Below are 16,387 nucleotides of genomic sequence, written 5' to 3'. Positions count from 1 at the left end.
TCCTGAGAATGATATGCTTGATTACATCAAATCAGCAAAACTAAATGTAAATGAAACATGGTAAAGGTTAAAATGTTGACTCAAACGTAATCAATATTTATTTGTAGAAAAAGTGACTCTTGAAACTCTTGAAAATGCCTTGTCGATATAAAAGGAGTAAGAGAGAGACTAGTCAGACCTGTCTGCATTTTGATTCCCTCCTAGAAATGATTTGTTTATTAATGAAAGGTGTGTACAAAATATTCAGCTTAGGGATAGTTTTTAAATTTACGCAGCCCTCAGAGGTTCCTCCTCTCCTCTCCTCTCCTCCTCCAGGGTACATGACACCTCTGTCTTCCTTATCCATCTTTAAGTGGTAACCACGGTAACATCCAATCCCCTGAGAGATAGGCCTAATTAAATTAGGGCTCCTTTGTGTCAATTAATTAAGGAGACAGAGAGAGAGAGAGAGAGAGAGAGAAACAGAGAGACAGAAATTGGGCAAGAGACAGGAAAAGAGTAAGTCAAAGAGCTAGAGAGAGACACGAGACAAGCCTTTTACACAAGTGGTGTGTTATGAATTAATCTTGTTGTACGATAAAAGAGGCAAGTGACTTTAGCAGGTGTGTGCATGTATAACATGCACACACATACTCACATGCATACACCACAGAAGCAGCACAGTTATCAGCACTTAACACCCAGACCTCATACGTGACCCTCCTCCAATCCACTTTCATGTCTTTTATTCGACATCTCTTTGTCTTAAACTCTTCTCTTTACATGCTTGTTCTCAATACGTAACCTGCCCCTGTTTTTTTTTTCATCTCTCCCCCTCTTTCCCTTCATCTCCGCTCTCTGTCTATCCCTCTTACATACTGTGAGATTTCTGTTATTTTTCTTGCCTTGTTGTTAAGTCAAAAAAGATGAAGTCTCTCCTTGTTTTGTTTTCAAGCAAGTATCACACTGTGTATTGACACACACTTCCTCTCTCTGTTATTTCTCACAGGTGTTCGTCTGGACAGGGTTCGTGGTGGAAGACAGAAGTATAAGCGCCGGATAGATGCAGACAACAGTCCATACCTGAACCCACAGCTGGCTCTGCCCCCCAAGAAGCCATGTAAGAACACACACGCACACACAATCAAACAAAACTGACTGGTAACAGTACATAAAATAGCTTTTTCTTGACCAACGGACAAGAATTTGCACACTGTCCTCAGTGTACAGCCACTCACATTCTACAAACTGACATATGTGCTTTAGTGGCGAGAGCATGTGATATTGCGTACAGAGGGAACACTGAAGAACATGCGATGCACAGTAAACAAGGAAGATCCTCCCTAGAAATTTAGAGAAATATTGTATTTTCACATTGATATTGTATCACTGTGTGCAGGCGGTGTACAAGTAATAGATAGGAGTGACTGTTTAGAGCCTAGAAGTACAATGAACTAGCTTTCCATCAGTATCTATCCTAATGGAGACAGTTGGATAGTAAAAACATTTACACACACATATAAATAGACACAAGGTGGTAAGAAGCCCATCTGTTTTGGACCAAGTTTATCTCCCTGTCTCTACTGCTACCAGTTTGGGGTCATAACATTTTATATGTGTAATATTTCACTATAAAGGTATTCATTTAGCTCCGGCTGGATTGGCTCTGTTTTTTAGAGAATGAAGCCATAGCCAAAGCCTGATGATTGAAAAATTAACAAGGGAGAGAGTGAGTGAGAGTGACGGAGAGGCAGGGGGAGAGAGAGAGAAAGAGAGAGAGAGAGAGGCTGAACCTAAATGAGAAGGTTTCTCAGAGAGATAGAGAAGAGGAGAGGGAGAGAAAGAAGTGGGGGAGGGTGGGGCAGCCAAAGCCCTAATCCGGATTAAATCCAATCTGGCAAGCACATCAAACTAGAGTTAGCTCTCTAGCTAACCGTCTGCTCACACACACACACACACACACACACACACACACACATGCGCGCGCAGTGCAGATTGAGCAGTGTTTAGCAGCTTGGTCCCCAAAGCCCATTTTGCTTAAAGCTGGAGCATATTCTGCTTTAGGCCAATATGCTGAATGGCTGCACGACAGCTTACCGGGACTTCTGCACTACTAATCATTGAAATGATGGGATAATGTAAGTGCGTGTACACTACAGTATGTGTGTGTCTCTAATGTATGTGTTTGCATACACAGTTCATGTTTGTGCTTCCGCTAACTAAATACCCAATTTTCCTTAAACTGATTAAGCAGTATTTAATTCTTTAGGCCTGTTGTAATTTGTATCAAGCATTTGTCACATTTTGGAAGAGAGTGATTTACGTAAATCATCAGTGATCACTCCAATTCCAGTTATTCAGACTGTAATCCCTAGTTTACTAACATAAAAACAAACCTACACTTGAGAACCAAAAAATATAGGGTTGATATAAACTTCCTACATCTCTCTTTTTCTTTCTCTCTCACACAGTCAATACACACACAACATCTCTCTGTCCCTCTGTCTCTCTCTCTCAGATACACGCATACAGCCTATCTATCTGTAGACCAATCCCTAGCCTCAGCGTCCTCATTGATTGTGTGAGGACAGAACAATAGCCCAGGGTTTGGAAATGGGCTTCCATTGATTCTAATTAGGGAAACATTAAATAAGATTTACCCACAGATACTGCAGTGTGACTGGGATAGGTTGGGTTCAAACGACCCTAGAGCTGGAGCTAGAGGGAAGAGGATGGAATAGATATATATATATATATATGTAGTATATACTGTATATAGTATATACTGTATGTATATATATATATATATGTGTGTGTGTGTGTGTGTAACAGAATTGGGGGTGGAGAGTGTTAAATCAATACCCCCCTCCACCCCCCAAACTCTGCTTCACTCTCTCTTGCTGTTTATCTCTATCTAGCTGTCGCTCTCTCGACTCTTCCTGTCTGTCTTTCACAATCTATCCATGGCTCTATTTCTGCCTGTCTTCTCCCTTTTTTATTTTTTCCTGATCTTTCTCTTTCTCTAGCTCTCCCTCCTTAGCTCTTGCTCTTCTATCCTCTGTTATTATTCCCATGCTTGATTAGTCAGTGGATTAATTTGGAAGCAGGGTATCAGTCTGTTACTAATGGGCCATAGAGATCTCATCACCACATGTCACCATTACCAGCTGAGCTGTTTGGCTTTTAGTAGGCTATTATCTTTCCCTTCTGTATGTTTAAGCAAGCTTCTTAAGGCTGTGGTACAAAAGACAACATTTTGGGCAACCTGGATCACCAGCAGTAATCGCCTTTAATCACACCTTGGAGCATCTCTTAGTCTGGAAATGTTTCAACAATTTTTGGATCTTTTGTCGAGTGGATTTTCCTCTTTAGTCCTGCCAAATTACTGGAATCAACTAGATTATCTCTTGCTTGATTGTTAAAAACTTCCACAGGACTAGACATTGTAGTCAAGTATCCTCTTATAACACCTTGTTTCTGTTTCATATTTTTATATGAAATGGCATAAAAACTGCAAACTGTCAGTAAACTGAAAAATACGGTATTATACTGTCTATAAAAAAGATTACATGTGTTGTTTAATCATTTTAACGGTTTAATTACATTTCAAGGTTTTTCAAAGTGCCAAACAAGTTTAACATTCTTCCAGTTATACATTCATGTTTATATACATATTGTATATAAATTCATCACATATTGTCACATACTGAAAATATGTGTAACATCGAACATCATGATTGGTGTGTGCTGTATATTATACAGTCTACTGAATTGTATTGTTTGTTGATTTGATGCAATATGTCTGTTTCTTTCTCCTAGTGTAATGGCTGCTTTTTTGCGATACCTTTAGACATATGTGTTACCTATCAGACCATGTTATCAGGGACTTTGCATATGACCTTTCTCATTTTTGCACCGGATTGGTGTGGAACAGCTTGTTGCCTAATATGGCAAATATTCACCATCTCTCTGTCTCTGTGTCTTTCTCCTTGTCTGGTGGTCATGTCAGTTGCCTTTGGCTGCCTTGCAGATAACAAAATCGTCTCTCACCTGCTGGTGGCTGAGCCAGAGAAGATTTACGCCATGCCTGACCCAACAGTACCAGACAGTGACATCAAGGCCCTGACTACGCTGTGTGACCTGGCGGACAGAGAGCTAGTGGTCAACATCGGCTGGGCCAAACATATCCCAGGTAGGGAAATAAAATGCTGACCCCTGACTTTGACACTGAACCTAATCTGATACCATGTTGAGATACATACAGTATATAAGTAAAACATTTTTTACTCATGCTGTGTGAGTTTCCAGAGAGAGTACAAGGTTAACATCAACCGCTCCAGATGTCGTTCAGACACACTTAGATAATGTACCCACAAGTACACCTGGTGCTAAGGCATGACCTTTCACCCTAATCCTTGCACCCAGACAGTCTGAACTGTTGACTCCTCCAACTGGCCAATCAAAAGTCCTCACTGGTATCACACCTTCCCACACTTAACACACACACACAGAAATTCTGACCTTTTGAGCCAAACAGTGCAATCCCCTTACCTTTGATGTATTTTCATGTGTGTGCGCGTGTGTGTGCGTGTCTTTGCCTGAAGTCACTGAACCATTTATCTGATAAAGCCCTTTGAAACCACAAACTTTTCCCTTCTGAACTATGTATGTGCTGGCATTAAAAGTCACAGTTACAAAAAGTGTCATACAAATCATTGGGTGTTCAGTTCGAAGCAAACAAAAGCAGTCTCCAGTCAGTGATATGATTAATGTTCTACCTTCACCCATGGCTGCTACAATACAACATTGCATGATGTAGAGAAGATCACAAAGTATGTTTTGGCACATGTTGTTGATTTGTATATTATGTGGTGAGCATCCATTTAATGTTTTGGTGTGGCAACAATCTTAACCTAATATGTCAAACTAGAGATCTTTACAACAGAAGGTAATGTAATAGAAAGAAAAATAATTCAATCTAAATAAAATATAATGAACATTCTGATGATAAAGCAGTGAATACTGTTCTTGAGATAAACACAGTTGAATTGTGATAGCCTATAGCACATCTGTATCCCTCTTAAAGACCATCACCAAAAGAGAAGAAACTATTTTAAGCCGCTTAATGTCTGCTTAGCGCTCTTTTTCTCTCTTAATCTGGTCAGAATTGGATCTGGAAAACGTACAAGATGAGATGATTGAAATAGATACAAATACACAAATCAGCCAAAACTAAAATAAATAATTTTTTTAAAAAGAGAGCAAAAGACCAGGTTTGGGAATGAGGAATGTACGTAGCTGTAAAAACTAAAATGAAGAGTAAGACAGAGTATGAGACGTATGAGAGGGAGAGATGAAAACTATAATCTGGTTTTGGTTTTAGTGAGCGAGCCTGCTGTGACAGCAGAGAGGAGGGAAGAGCAGTGTCTCAGATTAACACAGATTAGCACAAAGATTAGTCCTATTGTCGTCCGGAATATGGTTATAGAATAGAATAGAAAATAAAAGAAGAGAATTGAATTACCTCCTGTTGCCACTGCTCAGACAGCATAGGGGGTTGTAACAGTATAGGGGGAAACACCAGATTAGAGGCATAAATACCATTCAGTCATGTTGCGTGAATCTATAACAATAAAGTCAATGGCATTGGATAACAGGGTCTCCAAATCACATGTATTATATCATATCAATAAATGTGAAAATAACAGGGAGAAAAAGAAAAAAATGGATGGAGAGGGAGAGAAAGAGAGATGGGAATATACATTGCTTCTTGTTAGTGTATTGATCAATGTGCTGCTATATGGACAGTAAGCAGACATATATATTGATCCAGATACCAAGTATAGCCCTTTGAATATTTATTTTTCTCTTTCAAAACAACATATGGCCTGACTCCAATACTATCTGCTTTCCTCTAATCGGCCTGTGATGCTTTTTCCTCCTGTCACTCTCTCCATACCTCTGGGATGCACCTTGAACATAAAAACACAAAATGAACTCACAGACACACACAAATATACACGCAAACATACACATTGTGTATTTTTAATGTATTGTTTTGCATTGGGTTTACTGTTTCCTTTACTCTCTACAAGTGCGTAGACTGAGTTAACCAGGTTATGTGCTGGGCTTAGGCTCTGTGTGTGTGTGTGTGTGTGTGTGTGTGTGTGCGCGCACGTTAGCGTGTGCGTGCAGCTTTCTGTGTGGAGGGAGCGAAGCGCAACGATTGCCTGGCGGTGGAGAGAAGATGGCGTGATTAGATGAACGAGAAAGGCAATCCACTGCTCACAGAGAAAGATAGAACTCTTCATCTTCCAAGTGTGTGCGTCTGTGTGTGCGTGAGTGAGTGTGTGTGATGTGAACACCTTATGAAATCCTCACTGTTTACAACACTGAACACTGATCTAGTACTAACACACACACACACACAAACACACACACACACACACACACACACACAAAGTGATCTACTGTTGGGTGGAAAGGATTGTCAGAGTGAAATACGCCTCCTCAACATTCTTTATCAGCCTCTTACACGCACACACAAACACACACACAAAAGGCAAACAATAAAGAGACTACAGTGACATAAGTCTTGAATAGAATAGAATAGAATAGAATAGAATAGACCTGTTAACCTTCTTGGAGCTGTCTTGTTTCATGTCTTGTGAACTGTGTGTGTGTGTGTGTGAGAGAGAGAGAGAGAGAGAGAGAGAGACTGACTATGCGCAGGGTGTACTTGTGAACACACGTGCACACATCTTTGCTCGCCATGGTACAGTAATTTTTTTAATCAAATTGATGGAGAGAGACAGAGAGACAAAGATAAAAAAGACAGAGGCAAAGAGAGGAGAGGTGAAGCCAATTTATGCTTCATGATATGGCTGCGCGGCGCTGCGTACACACACACACACACACACACACACACACACACAGGCTGCTAACAGTGGTAACAACGTGTCAAGGCGAGCGCCAGGCAGCTAATTTGAAGTCATTAGATGTCTGCCGTACTGGCAACAATTTGTTACGCGCACACACGCACAAACACACACGCAAAAACACATCACATACACACACTGAGTTAAGAGCCGTCTGCGGATAGCGAGGAGGCTAAATTGTAAACTAATTTAAACATCACTCAGCGTTAGAGAGGCTGCCTGCAAGACAGGCCCCTGGATAACAAGGCTAGGGTGTGTGTGTGTGTGTGTGTGTGTGTGTGTGTGTGTGTGTGTGTGTGCGCATGTTGCTAGTCATGTTTGACACACAGACTCGCCCAACCTTAGAGACTTGTGACAACACACACACATATCTCTTTGATTGGTTCTTTTATTCTAAGGCTACATGTGTATGTGTGTGTGCACATTTCCATACTGATATGGCGTATATGCAAACATTTGATATGTCATTAGGAGAGGAAAATGAGGTTTCAGACAGAGTGTGTGTCTCTTGATATCCCACAAAGCTTAGGAAACTAACCCACACGTGAATCTCACACATGCACTAGTGTGTGTGTGTGTGTGTGTGTAAAGAGAGAGAGATGAAACGCATTGAAATACACACAAACACAAAAACACTGACAAGTTTTTAAAGCCTTATGCTGGTAAAGACTGTGGGAAACGAGTGACCCCCTCAGAGATACACACACGTACACACACACACACAATACAGTATCATACAAATATATGAGCAGTATACCATCACTCTCAGGAAACTGTGGGTATGTAGAAATATCATTGGAGTTATTATTCAGAGGGCGTGAAAGGCCTTGGTGTCCAATAATATGGATTAGTGAAGAGAAGATCTCATTTTAATAGCTCTCAAAAATACAACTCCAGTTGCATATTATGCTGCATGTCTTAGTCAAGTGTGTGTGTGTGTGTGTGTGTGTGTGTGTGTCGGTGTTTGAAGGAGGAACGAGGAGCGGTCAGGTGAGAGGAGGAGAAAAGCAAATATTTAAACAGGAGCGAATGAGAGTGAATTAAAAGAAAGAAAGGCCATTCAAAATGAGCCATTTATCTGCCTGTAGAATTAGTCTTTTCATCCTCTCTTTTCTGTTCTCTTACTCCCTCATCCCTTCTCTCTGTCTTTCTCCCTCACTCTCTCCCTCTCCATAATAACTAAATGACTACCGGGCAGTCATGCTAGCAGCTCTTATCTAGACCTGTGGACACAAAAGGGGAAAGACAGACAGGCGAGCACTTGACTTGACGAAAGAGCAAGGAACGAACAAATGAACGAATCAACGAACAAGAGCCAGAACCTATAACACAGTCTATTTTACCAGAACCAGGGGCCTTGCCATTAGTGCTTTTTTTACACCCCCCTCCCCCATTCTTTCTTTATTCAAGAAAGAAATTGCTCTCAGGCCGCCCCACACTCCCCCCCACTATTCTCTTGCCTCCCTATCTCTTCTTACTTGCTCTTTCTTTTCTTACAGTCTTTCCCCTTCTCTTTCTTTCGTTCCCCTTTCAATTTTGACACTCAGGATAAGCGGTCTATGTGTCGGCAGTAACACAGTATGATTGAGCTGTAAAAATGGGGGAAGGGAGGTGAAGGAGGGTGGCTGTCGGTCCATTCATTTAATCGGTCTTTATGGAGATAGGGGAGAAAGGGTTTGAGTGGTGGTGGTGATGGGATAGTAGGTGAAGATGGAAGTCCTCTCGCGTCACGTTCTCCATGCTTCTCTCTATTTGTCCAGTAATTTATTGGCATGTCTCTTCTTTCTCTCTCTCCGTCTTACTCTCTGTTTGGATTTAGATATGAGCATGGGTATTGAAATACCTCATAGTGATGCTGAACGAAGAGCGAACATGATGTAGATGATTTGTAACCGCTGTCTCATGTCAGTGATGGTGATTGTTAGCAGCATCCCATAGAGTTTGACATTTGCTGCCACCAAGATGTTGCTTCTTCTCTGCTTCTGTCATGGGTTTTATTTTTAACTTAACCAATGACAGTAAAGATGCTGAGTGTGTTTGACTTGTTCTGCCATGTTACACTGAGAAAAACGTACGACTGCTTCCCTGTTTTATGTCATTAAGTAACCCAACGGATTACCTACATCATTCACACAGTGTGAAGTTCAGCGTGGAGGCCTTTAGTGATGGTTAGTGTTTAGCATTATTATGATGTACAAAACCTTCATTTGCAATGACTTTGCACTTTGAATAAATTTGACTTTGATGATCCTGATGTGAGATTTGGCTTATGCACAGCAATTTGACTAAGCATTGATTAAATCAGGAAGACATTTCCTACAGCCCAGGTATTTTAAGGATATCTTTAAAACACTTAGTGCTTTTTGAAACACGCACATGCCAGAATGGCACTCTCCTTATTTCTAAAAAGCTGAGCAAGTAAGGAAGTACATTTCTCTCTAGCCACTTATTACATAACACCTGTGGAGTTCCTCAAGGCTCAATCTTAGGTCCCATTCTTCTTTTTTAGTCATGCTGATGACAAAGAGTGCTGAGTGTACACAAGCAATGAAGCTCAATTAGAATAAACTTCAGAAGAAGTTTCATACTCTGACCTGCCCTAATATGTCGCACCAGATTCATAATGAACTTGACTCCTTTTGTTGGTCAACAAATGTAAATCAATCTGCCAGAAATGTATTACTTTACTGTTTTATGATTATATTGTTATGATTTGTTTGCTATAGACATTAATAATTGTGATTCATATCACTATCAATGATGACATTACTTTGATTACTTACTCTGTGATTGTTGGGAAATATCCAGGAGAAAGGAAAGGAAGGAGAATGGTGAATTGAAGAGGAGAGATACAAGGGAGAGAAGGAAATGGGGGGAGAATGGAAAGCAGGGAGGTCACATACATTACCAGAGTATAACCTAGATACTCCCTAAGAGCCTTTAACACAATACTATTCTGACCCGATGGCTAAATATCCCCCACCTCTTCAACCTCTCATGTGACCTTTCTCTTTCTCTCTCTCTCTACCTCTGTCTCTCTGTTGCTCTCCCTCTTTTTCTCCCTCTCTGACCTGACCTCCCACCCTCTCTCTCCATGGTATCCTTAACCTCTTCATTATAAGTCAACCTCATCTCTCAACCCCTTTCCCACCCACGCCTCCCACCTACCCTCTTAGCTCATCCCCCCAGCCAACCATCCTCATTCTCCTCCTTCTTGGTTCTGTCTGCATGTATCCCCCGCAGATACAGCAATCAGGGTGAGTCCAAATCCAGCTATAGATTTTGAAACAGTACGATCGACAGCCCATCAGTCTGATTGCTCATTCAAACGTGCCTTTGTACTAACAATGGTACAACATAGCATTCTCAGTAAAACGTCCAATAAGCAAAGCCCTCCCTAATCTTTTTCTGTTGTGCTCTTTCTCTTTGGGCCATATAATAAATGGGTTTCATTTAGTGATTCAGTCAACCAGTCAACCTGTTTGCCATTCAGACTGCCAGAAAAGTCAGTCAGTTAGCCAATCAGTCAGTCAAGTAACTACACAGCCGGTCAATCAGCCAGAAAGACAGCCACTCAGTCACCAAATATTGATTAATAGAAGTGTCCTGCTCCTTTTAGCAAATCAAATGTTGAGTCTCAGCTGCCAAGGGGAACTTCTACATGCGCACACACTCACACACTTGCACATGAATACACATGGATATTCACATCCTTGACTGTGAATCTGCAGCTCACTAAATTAACTCTGACACTCATTATAACACTTCACAGTGAGCTCCAGAAGATGCAGAACAGCACTGTGTGTGTGTGTGTGTGTGTGTGTGTGGTGAGCGAGGAATGTAACAGCCCAGACTGGTGGTGATGTCACTCTTCTTCGGCCCTCCTCATTAAGTCTGGTGATGTCATCAATCAGCAAAGAGGTTGTTGGGCTTTGGGTCAGAGAGTGGTAAATCAGAAGAGAAACATCTCTCCACCACACTCACACACACACACACACACACACACACACACACATACTCACGCACACACATTTCTCTCTTTCAATTGTTAAATCAATAAGCTTTATTGGCATGAAACTTTTGAAACAATATTGCCTCCTCCTGTCTATTTTTTTCCTTCCTCTTTGGTCCTCATTGCACTCCTCTCACTTCATCTTTCAGTCTGTCTCTCTCACTCAGTACCATTACCATTCTGCAATAAAATGCCAGGTCCAGTACACCTGTAAACTCATGAAAATGTACATATGGAAATACACACAGACACACACACAGACGCACAAACAAATTTGCCCCCATTCTGTCGGCAAACACTAGTTCACCTTGACAATCGCAGCATGCTGGGTGCCTTCTCAACACACAAACACAACAGGCAAACATACAATACATTCACATAGACACAAACAAGACATACAGTGTGTAACATGCACATGGGAGTATTCAAGAAAACAGAGTAAGTTTTTATAAGTAGTGTAGTCATGCAAAGAAAGATTTGTAGGAAAAGTTGAACATTTTTGAAACAGGTTTTAAAGGTGCAAATGTTTAATAAGTTAAATGTTATGGTAGAAAATTGAATTACAGGACTTTTGGAGATATTCACATCTAATGTCTGATAGTTGATCACATGATATCAATTCTGTGCATGAAGTGAATTAATCTAAGATGGTTTTCAGTTGCCTAAACATAACTATTAAAGCCATAATCAGCCTTTATTTGCTAGTTTAGTTAGATACTAAAGGGTTCAAACAATTATATTCAATCAATGTTTTGTTCTTATGCTGATTTGTTTTTAAAATACGCAATTCATAGGAGACAAGCTTGCTTTTGTAGCGTACCCTTTCCAGTCAGTAAAGTTGAAGAGGATAAGAAACTTTATGGGCAGCACTATGTCTTCTTTGATGTAATATAACTGACTCTGACTTTTCCATATTCTAACAAGATTCAACTCATAAATATGACTTTATTAGGATCTGAATTAGAATTTGATTTAGTCCCTTGCCTTGGTCAATTTTATTTCTTTTGTGCTCTCTGATATGTATCTTCATATGTGTGTTTCCAGTCGCTGTTGATTTTCTCTGAGCTCTGTTGGGCGTGTTTGATTTCCATTTCTGCTCATCCCTCAGCTACATAACACATTTAGAGGCTGATGCCTTGGTTTCAAGTATGTGTGTTTGTTTATGTGTGTGTGTGTGTGTGTGTTTCATTGTCCACATTGGTGCAAAACAGACATCTTATCTTCCAGTGCACCACCACCATGGCCACTTCTTGCAGCCCATACAAACAAACACACCCCTGTTTGCAGATGAAAACAAATATTGATGAAATCAAATTAGGAAAAGAATATTTGATATTTGATCTTAATGTTTGGATTAAGTTGGGCTTTCTTTATTGGATTAAGCCTGTGTGTGTGGAAGTATGTCATCAATACGAGAAAAGGGAGGAGGGAAAACATTTCCTTTTTCTGTGCATTGCTTTTCTTCTTTCTTGTCTTCTTTGTCTTTTTCTTGCATTGACCTTTTGTTCCAGTGTTTCTGTCATTCTAGTGCTTTGGGTAAAATATGATTAGATCTGCTAGGTGGTTTTAATCTGTGATCTTTTTTTTTCTGATGTAGAAATCAAGAAAAAATCAACAAAACATTTTGTAAAATTATCTTAAAAATGTTTCCCCACACCGCAATATGAATTGAATTTCCAAAATAGGACCCACATTTTGTTAAAATGAATGCAGCAGAACAGAGTGCCGAGGCATGATAACACTATAATACTGATGGTATTAGTCACTGCAATGCCTATGTACTTTACAATAAATAGATATGAAAACATTATATGTAAACCATAAAAAGTGTCTCAGAACTGTTGCCTCCCACAGTTTCTTTGCTCTGTGGTGATGTATGATTAAGTTTTTTACACCAAATTTGATGTTTTGACGAATACACACACACACAAACGCACATACATATTCAGTGTCTGAGGGCACGTTCACTTTGTGTTGACTCTCCTGTCTGTCCGATGCCCTGTGTTTGTTTTGTCATCACAGTGTTGACAGTGTTTCCATGACGATGTGTCTATAATGACACTCAAACACACACACAGTTTTAGGGGCCTGCCTTAAAAAAAAACACACATTGTTTTGCACACACTCAACACATACATCCACAAAGAATAACACTTGTATTAGCTCCGTCAGGTCACACCTTGGTGGTGACACACACCTTATGCCTTTAGAGTAGAGCAACACACAACTCTTGCTTCACACATGGTACCAGCTGCCGCTGTCACTGCATCCATGTGTGTCACACATGTCAGACTGGCATTTAAAATGAAAAATAACTAAAAAAAAAGAAAAAACAGCTGTCACTTGAAGAGCAGTGGCAGCCTAAAGTAGTAGAGTAGTGTGCAAAAGGAAAATGTGGTAACAGTACCTGTACAAAGATAAGCACACAAGTGAATAAAATAACTGTAAATTATCATACTGATTTAAAAAGTGGCGTCTGATTAAAAAAAAAAGATTTTTTTCTGAACAGCCTCTTATTAAAAGCATGCCTAATAGGTTTGATTCTAGTTTCTAAAACAATTTTGAGTCATGAAAGGCATTCAGTAGCTAGATGTGTTTCAGCTCAAGTAAAAGTGAGAAAAAAACACAAATATTGAAGTCGTGAGATTTGTGCTCAGCAGCCCATCGCTGTTTTTCTTATTAGTTTGATTACATTAGCAAATCAAATTCATTTGTCTATCAGCCTTTGAGACACAGACTGCAATCTGAGTACACTGACTAATCTGCATCAAATAATGTCTGTCACAGACACACACACACAAAACACACACCAGAGAAGCCAAATACATAGATAGGCATGCACACAAGCCTGCGTACACAAACACATACATCAAAAACACACCCGTTAACACACAAATGTACACGTCTAAACGCACAGAGACCCACACGTACACATAGCCACACAGTGTATGTGCACAAATACACACACACACACACACACGGGCGTGCACAGTTTTATAATATGTGACATCAGATGAGCAGTAACAAATAAATCAGCACACCATCTGAGCCCATCATCATCTAAGTCATCACTAGCAAACAGTCAGCTTTTACTACTTTCAATTTGCTTTTGTGTTTGTGTGTGTGTGTGTGTGTGTGTGTGTGTGTGTGTGTGTGTGTGTGTGTGTGTGTGTGTGTTTGAGAAAGAGCAAGAGAGGCAGAGAGAGAGAGAGATGATGTGATGTGATATGATATGATATGCTAGCGGGGCATAAAGATAGATGATCATAATTACGCACAGGCCAAACTCCATTTCAAATCATCATCATCCTATTCTATCTGTTAGAGCGCACATGTACACACACACACACACACACACATGCACACGCACACTCATACACACATACCAAAAGCAATATAAAAAGTTCACACACACATACAGCACACATACATATAGAGATTCACAGACACACATATCACACACCTATGCATGCAGCAAATCTAGTGGAAGGAGGGACAGGCTTGTCATGGCATCACATTATTTCTGTCGGTTCATGCAAAGTTCACAGACAGGCATGAAATAGTTATTCTCTCTCTCTCTCTCTGTCTATTTATGTATTTACCTTTCCTTACTGTTTCTGTCTGCATCTTCCCTTTTCTCTGCTTTGTCTTTTTCTCATCCCTTTTTCTTATTCTCTCTCTTCAGTCCCTCCGTTTCTCCACCTACCATTGTTCCTCCCTTCTTCTTTCCTCTCTTTCTCTCACCCCCTTTATTGCTCCTCACCTTCTTCCTTCTTTCTCTTCTCTCTCTTTTTGCTCTTCCCTCTACCACCTTGCCCCTTTCTTCTCCCTCTCTCTCTTTCTCTCTCTCTCTCTTTCTTTCTCTCTCTCCCGTCCTCCATCCATCGTTCTTAAATAGTCTGGGGGATTCATCCTTTCCATCAGGGAATAAGCAGGTGGGAAAATGGGATTGGAGCGTGCCTGTCACCAGCTGGGGACGACTTATGGCCTGTGCACACACAACAAACACACACACACACACACACACAGGGAAATTATATAAATATTATATACATATAAAAACACAAAAAACAGGCACACCTCATGCACATATACAAGAAAGCCTGAGCCTGCCCCTTTACCTGTCCTGACGGTCAAATTTGCGAGAATAACTCAAGGCATAAACTTGCTAAATGTTCTTTGTGTTCAGTCTGAACAAACCTGTAAGGACACAGAAACTCAGACAGGATGCTACATGATCAAAATACTGCTGTGACATGGTATACTACACTCCACATATTTGTCTCTTCACTTCCTCTTTTTCAAGTTCAAATACAACTTAATTGTGTTCACTCTCAACTGTTGACTTATTTCTTATTTTTAGATATTCAAAGATCTACATTGAAAACTCTGTGTGTGTGTGTGTGTGTGTGTGTGTGTGTGTGTGTGCATGCAGCAATACATCCCTATATACGTGTGTCACTTCCCACCTGCTATGTGGCAAAGGACCATGAGCTGTAGTCTCAGTGCTTCATCGTGCATTCACATGTACACACAAAACACACACAGCAGTAATAATGCGTGTATTTTTGTGTCTATTTAATCTTGATGGGATGTTTCATCTGCAGGCTGCTATCACAGCTGGCTGCCTTATTGTCTGGGTCAGACTGATGGGGATGTGTGTGAGTGTATGTGTGTCTCTTTGTGTGTGTGTGTGTGTGTGGGCGGGCTTGCCTGTATGCACATTTTCCAGTTTTCCAGTTTGTGTCCCTCTATTTTGTCTGCATACACGTGTATGTACCTACAACTGTTTGTGTGCCCTTATGAGAGCAGACACATTTCTCTTGTGCATCTAAATGCTACATATCTACATGAACAATATCTACAAACAGTATGCAAGTGTGTGCATTGTGCATGTGTGTGTGCTGTCCATCAAGCCACACACACAGCCGTACCAAACCATTGGCTTGGTTGCTGATGATGACATATGAGTTCCTGGCCTTGGTAATGGCTGTTAAATCTCATAATTACACGCTTCTTTATTGCAATGCATAATGACCCCGCAGCACTATTGGACAATTAATTAAGATTTTCAGCCCAGGCTTTTTCAGGCCCAGATGAGGAGGTGGAATGAGGTCTAATGTTCTTGTCTTCGAGCTAGGACATTAAGGCATGATGCTGTAGGGAAGAAGGCTGTTTCTCTGTGTGCATTCGTGCATTCTGTCTTTCTCTCAGTCTGTCTCTCTCTCTCTTCATTCCTCTGTTGTTGAACCCTCAATGCTTGTCCTGGATGATGATATTTGAGACCATATCTCTAATCTGTGAATGGTAAATTAATCCCTGTGGAGTTTCTACGGTTCTCTCTATGGAAAGCTACGGGGGATTAGGAAGATAGAATCAACACAGCCTCATAATCTCATATACAGACACCTGGCCGGGACAGAGACCATTGGGTTTTGTTTTAAAGCCACAATCAGCA

General features: G+C 40.6%; 1 protein-coding gene across 7 annotated transcripts in view; it reads left to right on the top strand.

Annotated features, from left to right (window-relative positions):
- Window positions 1–16,387, top strand: part of esrrga (estrogen-related receptor gamma a) — a 184,250-nt gene that overhangs the window by 147,163 nt on the left and 20,700 nt on the right. For 5 of the 7 annotated variants that reach the window (XM_067592714.1, XM_067592696.1, XM_067592705.1 and 2 more), the window contains 2 exons: window positions 989–1,099; window positions 3,989–4,171. In XM_067592714.1, the coding sequence (XP_067448815.1) occupies window positions 989–1,099; window positions 3,989–4,171 (294 nt within the window). The remainder of the gene's footprint in view (window positions 1–988; window positions 1,100–3,988; window positions 4,172–16,387) is intronic. The other 2 variants (XM_067592690.1, XM_067592723.1) reach the window with 1 other exon arrangement.

Source organism: Thunnus thynnus, chromosome 1, assembly GCF_963924715.1.
Source record: "Thunnus thynnus chromosome 1, fThuThy2.1, whole genome shotgun sequence".
NCBI classification, from domain to species: Eukaryota; Metazoa; Chordata; class Actinopteri; order Scombriformes; family Scombridae; genus Thunnus; species Thunnus thynnus.
Note: the sequence above shows the minus strand (reverse complement) of the source record. Positions and strands in the feature narration are given on the sequence as shown.